This window comes from Strigops habroptila, chromosome 4 (genome assembly GCF_004027225.2).
Source record: "Strigops habroptila isolate Jane chromosome 4, bStrHab1.2.pri, whole genome shotgun sequence".
Classification (NCBI taxonomy): domain Eukaryota; kingdom Metazoa; phylum Chordata; class Aves; order Psittaciformes; family Psittacidae; genus Strigops; species Strigops habroptila.
Genome location: NC_046358.1, coordinates 15452735 through 15464822, shown reverse-complemented (window position 1 = coordinate 15464822; position 12088 = coordinate 15452735). Strand labels below are relative to the sequence as shown.

The 12088-nt window shown below is 46.6% G+C and overlaps 1 protein-coding gene across 1 annotated transcript in view; it reads right to left on the bottom strand.

Annotated features, from left to right (window-relative positions):
• TTC9 (tetratricopeptide repeat domain 9) overlaps positions 1 to 11093 on the bottom strand; it is a 29540-nt gene extending 18447 nt beyond the window's left edge. The window contains exon 1 of the mRNA XM_030482982.1: positions 10436 to 11093. Coding sequence (XP_030338842.1) covers positions 10436 to 10802 — 367 coding nt within the window. The 5' untranslated portion in view covers positions 10803 to 11093. The remainder of the gene's footprint in view (positions 1 to 10435) is intronic.
• Positions 11094 to 12088: the final 995 nt, after the last annotated feature.

Here is a 12088-nt window from a genome sequence, read left to right as displayed (position 1 = left end):
CCAATAATACAATTCTCTCTCTTGACCGTGCCTTTACAGTTCAGCTAGGGAAGGTGAAAAAACAGTATAAGAATTATATGGTAGCTAAAGAAGCTGAAATGGGTTGCCCTGACAAGCATATTGGTAAGATCACTAGTAGAATACCTCAAGAATTAAATTCAGAATTGAGCTTGTTTAGTGTTAATACCCCAATCTAAAAGTAGAGGTGTCCTACTGACTGTGAAGTTGGAAGGTGCCACCAAAAGGGACAAGAACAATAATGTGATATAAAAAGAACTACATCACCTGGTACACAGCAGTAAATTTATCTGGGATGGAAGTTGGTAATCCAAATTTAAGACCATGCTCTTTGGGACTACTAAGACTTTTTGCTCGATTGTGAGCTCATGAGCTGGAAACAACCAAAGAGGAAAAGGATGTGAATATGCTAGCTGATCACAGGATGACTGAGTCATTTATGTGACATGGCCACAGAAATGAAAATCTCAGAGAAGTTTATTCATAAATCCAAACCAGTTAGCAGTGGTTATCAAGCATGAAAATGTAATATTTGCTTTACAGTTCTTATCCTGTCTAATACAGCACTGAATGTTCTGATTAGTTATGTGTCTAAGCCTTCTTTTCTAACCTTATTAGGTTCTTTAATGCCATGACACCTTCTGGCAGTGTACTCCCAAGTTAATCAGCCCTGAGTTTTAAAAATTATTTTGTATTAATCTATTAATTTAATTTACCCCCACCATCACCTATGAGCAAAGCTCTTGAGCTGCTTCAGTTTGAGCTCTGCCACAATAGAGAATGTAAAAAGGAAAATGAATGCATTTTCTTTATACTTCCAATATAGGTGAGGATCTTGCGCTGCTCTGGTTTCCTTGCAACATGAATACACTATCATGTCTTAAACATTAATCACTGTAAAGCATTTAAGAGGATAGTAATCTAGGATTTGAATTATGCTAGTATTAAAAAAATATGGTGACTAAAGGAGTTGAGGCTTAACTTTGCATCATGCTGTTTGATGAGAGAATCATTGCTACAGGCATGGGGCAGAGATTCTGGTTTGATTCTTTTTAAAACACTAGACAAGAAAAAAGGTGTGTTTGCAGAACAAAGGCTAGGGCTGACTTATGATGGTTTTCCAGAGCATCATAACAGACTCCTTCCCTCATCCCTCTGCTTCTGCAAGATCAACTGGGTGAGGTGATGACCTCCCCAGGCAGCTCCTGTTTGGGAAAGGTTACGGTCATTCCATGGATTTGTTCTCTGAAAGCGTGGATAAAATATAATCTTTCTGCCCTCTCCCTCTCTAGGAGCAGGAGTTGAGGCAGAATGTGAATACTCACAGCTTCTTCCCTGCAGCTGGTTGAAAGATCTTTCCTTATATCATAAAGAGGCTTTTCATATCAGGGTGAATTTGTGGATTAGATGGCAGCTGTAGGGGTAGCACAGCCCACACATCAGCCCAGGAATAGGCAAAGGAAGCACTATAGGTCTGACATAAATGCTGAGTCCAAGACACTTCCTCTGCTTTTAATTTGCTTCCAGGAGTAAATTTCCTCTCCCACTCACTATACTGAGGAATGTGGGAAGGATACCCCGCTGCTTGTTTTGTATTCTCGTCTCCATCTGCTTCAGGTAGCAGTAAACAGCTCTGCTGCCCATAGTCAAGAGTTAAGTCTTTCCAGTTGGACAAGACCTAGGATAAGCAGCATCCAACTGGGCTGACCTGAAATGAGTCTTTGCACATGAGGCTAAGCCTTACAGACACATCAGACGGGTAGCACATTTCAACCACTACCTGATTAGGTTCTCCCTGAACCCTCCTCCTTTACACAATAAGGTGACTTACAGCAAGGTACATAGCTCACTTAAGTCTCCTCGAGTAGGAAATGAGCTGTTTAGATGTGTCTGATGTGGCCAGGCCAGAATAACACCAGACGTGTGAAAACTGATAGTTGTAATCAGGGCATCACAGGAGCTTTGGAACGAACATTTGAGAATTTGGTGGCTCTTTGCTGGCTGACCCAGGTGCTCCTTTCCAGCAGCTCCCAAGCAACTAGATCGACAGCTAGATTAGCAGAGTTTTGCTGCCTGTCACTCTGATATGAAAGGAGTTGCAGTTGCCATCGATGCAGAACGATCTACATGACAGCCCCCTAAACTGGCAGCAAGTAAGTGCAATGGGCAGTGCTGCTACTAAAGACAGAAAGGGAATACCTAACAGTAGCTAGAAAAGTGTTTGCTTTAGTAGGGCAGAGATGTGACCTGTCAAACATGGATGTGTTGGAGAAGGAAAAATGTTGTAGCCTTGCAATGAACAATCAGTGTCCTGCATCCTGAAAGGCTTGTGTGGCAGTGCAAGGATGGTGTTCTTTCCACCTAGGGACATGTACAGAGTTGCAGTTCCTGCCTTGGTGATGGTACATGTAAGTGAATAGGATAGAGATGTCATTATAATGAGGAGCTTGGGACGCCAGGCTTATCAAGCAATTCTGGGTTCTTTGGCAAACAGATCCACAACCGCTAGAGGTACAAATAGCGTGAGATTGTTTGTTTCACTACCCTCAATTCCTGTTGGAAGGCTGCTGCAGAACCATTTAGGGATGGTGACTTACACATGGCTTTCAGGATTAGTATGTCCTATTGTGATGGGCAAAGCTCTGATCATGGCTATATAGGACAAGCAAGTGTTAAAATTCATGCCCCTGATCAGAGGTAATTTTATCAAGATGAATGACAAAGGGTGTGAAGATATGGAATATAGTCAACGTGCTTGAACATGTACATCCTCTTTTAGAGAGGTACTCCTCCTTGTTATACGTAAACAGGTAAACACCACCAACTGACTGGGTTCCTGCAGGTGTCACAGCCAGAGATGGGCCTTCAGGAGAGCCAGGAAGAGAGAGAAGGTCCAACCTGCACTAATATACTGCAGGCAAAATCATCTCAAAATAATCAGGCACAACAAGGTGCTGTGGCACAGAGTATGAGAACAAAGGGGATGAGAGTACCTCACTGGCAGAACGGAAATGGGGGAAGTCTGGAAAGGGACAAAACTTTGGGAGGTCAAAAAGTCTGACTATCTGCATTGCAACTGGAAGAGCACATACAGGAATTCAAAGGGTAAAGGCACAGACTGCGTAAGCAGCCTTGCCTCCTGAGCTGCAAAATACGATGGGAGAACAGCGTACATGGGACAAAGCCAAGGAGAAGCAGATGGTGCTATCCACCCTATGAGCCTCAGGGTGATGGTGTGTCAAGAATTTTGGAGAGTGGGGAGAATGGAGTGGATTTTGAAGTTAAGAGCATGACATTAGCTATTGCCTATGGATAATAACAGATGAGGTCTGGCACATCAAGCTATGACAGCTAAAGATCATTGCTCCTAGCTGTCACTTCTGCATTGGGTTATCACAGAGAGAAAACGTGACTGTGCCCAATTAATTTCCATGAATTGTCTTAGTGTTGTTTCTAGTGCTGTCCTAAATTCCAAATGGCTGTGCTGAGACAGACTTATTTGCTCCAACCCCACTTTCAATGGTAGGCATTCGCAGCTGCCTTGGTAAGTGAGTAAGAACAGTGTCCTACCACCACCTCCCAGCTTCAGTCAAGTGAGTGTGCCCCAGCTGAAGTTACCTTCAGCAACTCCATCAAAGCTTCCAGGAACTGACCTACAACCTTTGTTAAAGAGAACAGAATAGTAATCCTCCATGCCATCACAAGATTTACCTGCATTCATCGATCAATGTCCTAAGCTTACTGTTTCCTATCCAAGATGCAATGCAGGAATGAACAAAAGGAGACAGATTCCTGAGCAGCCATTAGTAACAACTTTCTAGTTAATGATAGTTAATACTGACTCTTTTTCAGAGCATTTGTAACTCTCAGTGTTAGCCTACTATGTTAGACTGATATGGTCACCTGAGTAAGCTGGAAACAAAATTTTTAACAGTAATCTTCCTTCTACATCATTTTCTCAGCCATGAAGAGATAGAAAAGAGAACAATATAAATAGCCAGTAAATTTTCTCAGAACTTCATTATGTATTATCTCTCTTTCTTCATTTTGTTTCCTCAGTATCATAGTCCTTTGTTTGTTGTTTTCTGTGAGATGGCACAATGTCAAGAAGAAACTGGGACCTGGCAACATTTAGACCTCCCCTTTTATTTATACTGTTTACTTTTACTGTTCCTTTCCTCACAGCAGCTCCTTTATCAGGCATGCATTAGATCTCATCCTAAAATCCTAATGTGAAAACTTCTGATGGCCCTCCGTTCTTGGAGCACCAGCTGCCCTGATAAGAGGACACTGATGAGATACTGGGGATGTACTGCTGGACTGGTAAGTTCTAGGAGAAAGGCTGGAGAAAACAGGTCTGGAGTTGGGTTAGAAATTTCTGGGTCTGAGCCCAAGTGAACAGGAGGAGGAGAAGGATGCTCCACCTGCTGAACCATGCAGAGGTAGCCCACCTCCTAGGAAAGGAGGTAACCATGGAGCTCATGGGTGTATTTAGCAACAGACTAGGAACCAGCTTTGATTTTGTTTTCTTGAACCAGTTAACCATCTTCATCATAGCACTGATGGAAACCTGTGGAGGTGTAAGAGGCTGTGACTTGTTGTGGACTTTTGCTGGAGGACACTCTAGGACAGCATTTCAGAAGAGGATGGAGCAAAGCTGGCAGCATGTAGCATGGCTGCTACAGAACTCTCAGAAAAGATACCACTGTTCTCAAGGTGGAGAACAACCAGTACTCTTTAGGTAAACAAATTAACCACCACTCTGGTCTTAAAGAAGCTTTGTGATTTTTGGTAACTCCTGCTTCATCTCTCATAGTAAGCTGTAGCTAGACTTGGATGGATCTCAGCTCACCCAGACGGCAGCTCCTCTCGGCAGTCTGGCAAGGGGATCTGTACCATCCCAGTACTGTGTTTTGTTTCAGGCAAATGGTGACAAAGCCAGCTGAGACAGGCTTCTCCTCATGCAAAGGGGATTAAACATGTGGTAGAAGTGGCTACAAAAAAAACCCCACCAGAGCCTCAAGTTTTGAAGAAGCTTGGGAAGAATAGTGATGTATATAAGGAAAATGCATCTCCTGCCTCCGTAAGAGAGATGCTATCAGACATGTATCCCTTAAACAAAGTTTGGTGGCAACTTGCCATCCTTTCTCTTCATCCCTCCTCCTCCCCCGGCATCTGGATGTATTTCCAACCTATCCTCTCAATGTACAAAAAATCCCTCAACAGGGAGAATTTTGGCCTCCAAAATAAAAGGGGATAGATAAATACTGAGTATTTCTAAAGAGTAGTTCATGACGATGGCTCTTCAAATCCCACTTTTTTCTTAAGTACATGTCTGGGTTTGGGCCTATCACTAAAAAAACCCACACATAGTTATCTGTGTTTATTTTCTGCTGCAGTGTCACCTACCAGGAGCAGTAATTGCATCAGGCCTGTAAAACAAGATACTCCCATGCAGTCTGGCTGACCATAGTGTCGGGAAACTCTCCCTCTCAATCCATGAAATTGCAGACCTGCTCTGTTTGCTGCTGTATTTCTTTCCCACTGCACGGCATCCTTACAGAGGGTGTTTTTTGTTGATGCAGCACATAAAAAACCCCTTCACATCAAGCAACAACCCAAGACTGCTTTAACACCCACAGCACCATGTGTCCTGGTAGAGTCTGTACTTGTTAATGGCTATATACTGGGGTGGGATTTTAGCAAAGACTCCTTGTGAGGAGTCCTAGTGGGTGGTCAATGGATACAAGTTTTACCAGCTTTTCTCATGTTTAGTTATATTTTTTTCTTGTATTAAGCATTATAAGTATTTTTACTTGGATTTCTCAGTAAGACTGCTCACCAAAGTCTATGCAACTGGTGATGGTTGGGAGCTAGAGCCCAAGGGTGCTTAGGAGGTTCCTACGCTGCTGGAAATGCCATGTTTTGTAGGACTGTCACTATGACCTTCACATAGCCATGAATTGTATCAGTGCACATTTCTGCCAGTCTAGGAGGCCAAACCTCATTATCTAGGCTGAGATGTCTTGCATGGCTACATTTTTTAATACTCTGTGCAGGTACGTGTGACCTTCTGCCAAGACTCCTATAGTAAACTAAACATACCTGAATGGGGATATAAACACATTACATTTAATTTATATTCATGTATTTAACAAAGACTTACAGTAACTCCAAGATGCATAAATGCAGACAGATAAACTGAGGTCTGAAGAATGGAAAGATTTGGTGAAGATAATACAACTGGTTAGCGCAGAAGGGGAAGATTAGAAACCCAGATACCCCAGCGCCACTCCTGATCCCCAGTTCTCCTTCTGGTTCTGTTTCTCCTGCCAGGATTAGCTCTTGCATTTCTGCCTACTTAGGAAAACCAACAAAGGTTTGCTTATCACACTGCAACATTCCCTCACCAGAAAAGCTTAAAACTATGCTTACCCTTAGCATTTTGCTGCTTTGGAACGACAAGAACTTGTTTTTCTCTGCAGAGCAGACATAGCCCTTTTGATCCTATAAACTTTTAGGTAATAATGCTGGAATAAAATAATCATTGTGTTTCATGACATTAATGGTTGCATTTGTAGTAGGTAAATGATCCCTACCTGCATGCAGTACATAAAGTATTTAAGCTCGTTCTAGACCAAAGATGCCGTAGGAGTGGAAAGGCAACTAAGACCTGAGGGATATTTGGCCAGTCGCTTTTCTGCAGGCACTTTTTATATGTCTATCTTCTTTAAAAAGAACATATTTGGGGGAAATCCAGTTGAACGCACCATCAGGATGAGACTGTGGTCCCTGTTCTTTATTTTTCAATAGGGCTGAGAGAGGCAAAAAGAGGTCAAGTGACTTCCTCAAGGTCAGAGACCATCAGTCAGTGAGTCATAAAGAAAGGACTGTTTGCCTTACAACCCTGCATTCATTCCGCAAGGCTCTACGCTGCTGGTAGCCTTTATCTTTGCCTACCCTAGCAATTTCTGGGAGCCTTGACCATGCTGCTGCTCTTGTCTCTGGTGACATTTATCAGAGACACTTGTGGTAAGATGAAGGGGTATCGGCAGGCCCATATAAGAACACGGCAGCACTGGATTTTGCAAATGTGAGAGCGAGTCCCTTTAAGGCAAAACTCTTGGACCTTAAACTGAAGCCCAGCTAGGAGCTTAGTGAAAGAAATGTGAGCAGTACTGCCAATGGCAAGCAGTGAAAATCCTAGGCTGATTTAAAATGTAAAACCAAAAATAAAATAATGAGAATTTAAAACCCAGCAGATCTGGGATCCTTTGAAAGAGGCTAAATAGTTTGCATTTGGGGGTGCCACTGAGCTCCACAACAGAGGATCTCAGAATACACACCGAATACTGTGGGGCTCCAATTAAAGACAAGAGCTCGCCCCCTTACCTCACGGTAAGAGAATTGCCTGCTGAAGATGCTCTACAAAAGAAGTGGAGCTAAACACCAATCTGTGTGCATGTTTGTGCCTAAATTTATGTTCTGCAAGGCAATACAGGCACTGACAACACTGTTGGCCCACATGTTCTTACTCATGTAATCAGTCAGATTAAAACAAAAAACAACCCCAGCCTTCACCAATGAGATTGCCCCAAATCCCCTTTGGGTGTATATTTCTCACCTATTTCTTTGGCTAAATGCATATTTACCTAAATATAGTTGATGCCCTCCTCTGACTGGTATGCTGCATCTAAACAAGTAAGTGTGTGTGTGCGCGCATCTATATCAGTAATGCAAAACATCTCTGACAGGTGGATGTGTGGTGGCCACATGAAAAATGACAGTGCAAAAGCAAGGTGGGCTTCTTAAATGCTAAGCTTAGAGAGTAAGTGGAGGTGCTAAAAGAACTTGATAACAAGGACACTAGGATGACAGCTGCTAATGCTACTGGGTATATATCAGAGCCAAGGGAAAACTGTTTTCTCTAGAATTAACATGTACTGCTGCGATGCTCGCTGCACTATGCGGATTTATTTATTTTAAACACAGCTCTAGGCACCCATTCAGTGTTGAGAAGCAAAACCCTCTGTGTCTCCTCTCCTCCTCATGACAAATAACACTGACTTCAACCCTAACAGTATGCGCTGGTGCCTCTGCTAGAGCCCACTGTGTGAAGAAATGGGTGGCTTCTGCTGCACCACACTTAGAAAATAAAGTCCCACTGCTGCACTTTTTGAAGTTGCCATTAGAAAGGCGTACTAATTATTATGACATTTCTGGGGAAACTCCCTCCCCCCTCTTCGCTTCCCTTCAGACATGAATTCATATGTCTTCCTGCTAGAATAGGAGCTCTGGGACTGGGCTAGGAGTAGCAATACTGCAATTCCATCTTAACTGCACACTCCCCTCTCCAACACACAGGGCATTTGTTCAACACTGCTTGCAGACAGCCCAGCAGACACACATGGAGCTACGCATTTCTGAGACAAATGCTATTCTTTGCTCGGTGCATGCCATCTACTGAAAACATGCGACAACTGCCTGTGAAAAATGACAGCTTGACCTGCTGTGAGGTTACCCCAGTAAAAGCACTGCTTGCAACTCCAGGGTTAATTATGCTCATCTCTTCCTGTGTTCACACTGGTTAAATTTAGGGAAAAATCTGTTCAAATCTAGGTTAAAGACAGAGCACGTTTCTCACACTGATTGCTACTGCTGACAAGATCCAATACAACCAACAGCAAAAAAATTCCCCATACAAACCCAAAACGGTAAACAGATGAGCTGGACAATGACCATTACACAGGACAACTTCATCAGCAGGAGCGGAAACATTCCTAGCAAGTGGAACCTGTGTACTCAGCAGAAAGTGCCACAGAAGCAAATCCCATCCCTCCTCCTTCATTTACCTGCTACCTACCATGTCTTGTTTGTATCTAGCAGAGATACTGCCTGTGAGTACTTTTTCAAGCCCAGGAACTCGCCAAGCTATATCGTTCAGAATATTATGAGCTCTTTGCACCACCCTGTAAAATCTAAATGATCCTTACCAAATATAATGGATTTTAATAAACCAGTGAACAGAAATTTGGAGAGAGACAAAATTACAGCTGTGCAATTATGGTATCGCTCTGGAATCTCACCTGCCTCTCGCTCCCTGCCATTTCAACAGGCTTTTGAAGGAAGAGTATTAGAAGACATGATGAAAGGGAGCTAAGCTGTGCCCCCCTCTACATCCCAAAAGACATATCAAGTATAACAGATTGGCATGGATTAAGACAAGAGAAGATGCTGGCTTGGTGTTTCAAACCATTTGCTTTATTCTGCATCTATTTTTTAGCACTAGACAACAGGAAAAAAAGCTAACCAACTCTGTCTAGAAGCCAAAAAGCCAAGTGATGGTGACTGCTGACACACTAACATCCTGATTTTTGCCATTTTTTTCCCCAAGGATATAAAGGGTAATGAGTGACCTGTCATTCTTATGGAAAACAACAGAGCTTTATTAATGTTGACATTTTGTGCACCTTGCCCAGGATATGAACGCTCTCCTCCCTGTACACACCTAGGCACAAGTTCTTGTTTTAGAGATGCTTTCATGCTTGGAAACTAAAAAATCCAGGAGCTGCTAGGGACCAAAAATAACCTCTGATCCTGCAGTGCTTGCTTGGGCAAAGCCCCTTGAAGTCAACAGGAGTCCTGTCTTTGTAAGGACTTCAGAATCTGACTACAAAGTAGTTAACCCCCCCCACCGCTCCCCTCCATCTTCCTGCAGCACTACTTCTAAACAGATAGCAGGGAGCAAAGGGAGCAATGATCAAATGTCTACTAACCACAGTGATGACTGGCAGCTAGCGCATAGCCAGGACTACATTTGCTTTCAACTTTCATGGCTACGAGGGAAAAAAATTTCTTTTTATATCTAGTACTATTTGGAGCTATTGCAGTGGCGCCCAAACCCTTCCCCTTCCTTACATCAGATGTGGTAGAAGGAGTCTTCCCTCCCTGTAATACTGTTAGTTACAGGCACCCGAACGGGAGCTGTGGCGAAGGGACTGAAGGACATCTCGGGCTGAGGATAAAACGCAGCCCGCAATCTCGGCCGGCCCACGAGCCGCAATTTCTTAAGTCTGAGCGTCCCACTGCCGCGTCGTGACCGCCCCATCACCTGCGGTCCGGGGCAGGGCACAGGGACCAGTCAGCGGGGAAGGGCCGGAGCCGAGCCCCCGGGCGAGGGGCGGCTGAGCCTGAGCCCCCCACCCAGCCAGCGCTCCCTGGGGCAGCGGGCACCGAGCCGGGCACCGGCAGCCCTTCTGCGCCCGGCGTGAGAGCAGAGATGAAAATGGAAGGCAGCGGAAGGAAAGGAGATGAAATGAGCAGAGAAGTGAGGCAGCGCTGCTCTGCGGAGGGGAAGGGAGGGGTGCCGGCGAAGGTGTGGGGTCCCCGCCGCCCCTCGCCCCGCGGCCCCGCTGACCTGCCAGGCTATTGTAGCAGTCAACCTCGATGGCCTCCACCGCCTGCCGCTGCTCCTCGCTGAGCCCGGCGGCGGCGGCAGCGGAGGGAGGGCGCTGCCCGGGCGGCTCCTGGCTCAGCAGCAGCAGCAGCGCCTTGAGCTCCAGGAGGGCGCGGTGGTACTTGCCGATGGCCTCCCGGAATTTCTTGTCCTTGTAGCACTGCGCCCCTTCGCTCTTGAAATCCAGCGCCCGCCCGATGAGCTCGCCCGGCTCCGCGCTGCCCGCCGCCGTCGCCCGCGGCTGGGCTCCCCCAGCGGGGCCGAGCCCGTCGCCCGCCCCGCGGCCGCCGGCGTTCAGCTTCCCCGCCGCCGGACTCGCCCTCTCCATGGCCGCGGCACCGCCCGGCTCCCGCGCCGCCCTACGCGGGCGATGCCGCCGCGCTCCCGGCCTTGCCCCCGCGCCGCTGCCCGGCTCCGCCGCCCGCTCCCATCCTCCGGCGGCCGCCGCTCCTCCTCCCCCCCCGCCCCGCAGCCCGCCCCGGGGGCGCCCGCCCCTGCCCGCCCCCGACACCAGCTGCCCGCCGCGGGCACCGCCGCGACCCCCGCCCGGCACGGGGGTGCCCCGGCCCCGCTCCCCGCGTTGAATGTGTGCCCGGCCGCTCTGCTCCCAAACGGGCCAGACCCACAGATCCCCCCACCCCGCTCCCTCCAGCCCCCTCCATCCGAGCCCCTTCCCCTCCCGGTGCCTCACCCTGCTGCGCCTTAGGGTCTCATGTCCCTGTCTGCAGGCTGGGATCCCATCTCCTCCATTCCCCTTCTCACCCCAGTTTCCCTTATCCCTTGCCTCTCCCTGATCCCACCAGTGGCCACCCACCACGTACAACTGCTCATGGTGCCTCAAGGTGTTTTGCAGAGTGTAAACTCCATACCGCAGGACAAACAAGTGCAGGGCAAACAAGCCTGCTGTGTCCTCTGCAGCAGGGAAGCAAAAGCGAAGGCCCGGCAACTGCCCTGACACCAGCCACTTGGGGACTTTTGATTTTCCTGAATCAGATTTTCCCATATGCTGCTGAAAAAACGGGTCGATGCTCACTGATGCCTGGATCATTTCCTGGTTTGGGGGTACCAGTGGGGAGTGGCTCACCTCGCACAGACAAACAACGGAAGGACGGCTCTCAGCACTAGGCTTTGCTTTCTAAGGCCAAACACCATGTCTGCATTGTGTATTAGAGCAGTTTGATGTATTTTGGGTGCATTGTCGCACCAAGATATTTTGTAGGTCACACCTCGTGCTTACAAATTAGAGGATGGATGAAAATATAATGAGGTTTTTTCTCAATACTATATTGGGAGGCATCTTTTCATTACACATGTCACTTCTACATGGTAAAGCTGCAGCTGTGGTACAGTATGTTCAAGCTTCTCTCTGCAATCAGGAGGACATTTTAAAATGGAGTTTCTGTTCAAGATATGTCCAGCCTAGTGCGATGGCATGTGGTGGTGCAGTGCTGGGCAGACTGGGGTAGCTGTGTGACACAGCTCTGAGTGAAGGTGTTAATGCAGGTCTGGAACTGATGCCTGGATAATTCCTTGTCAGCAGGGCTAAGAACTTGGGCTTTTTCCACCAGCAATGTGAGTCTGCTGCTGCTAGGTTTCTGGACCTTGCTGAGGTTG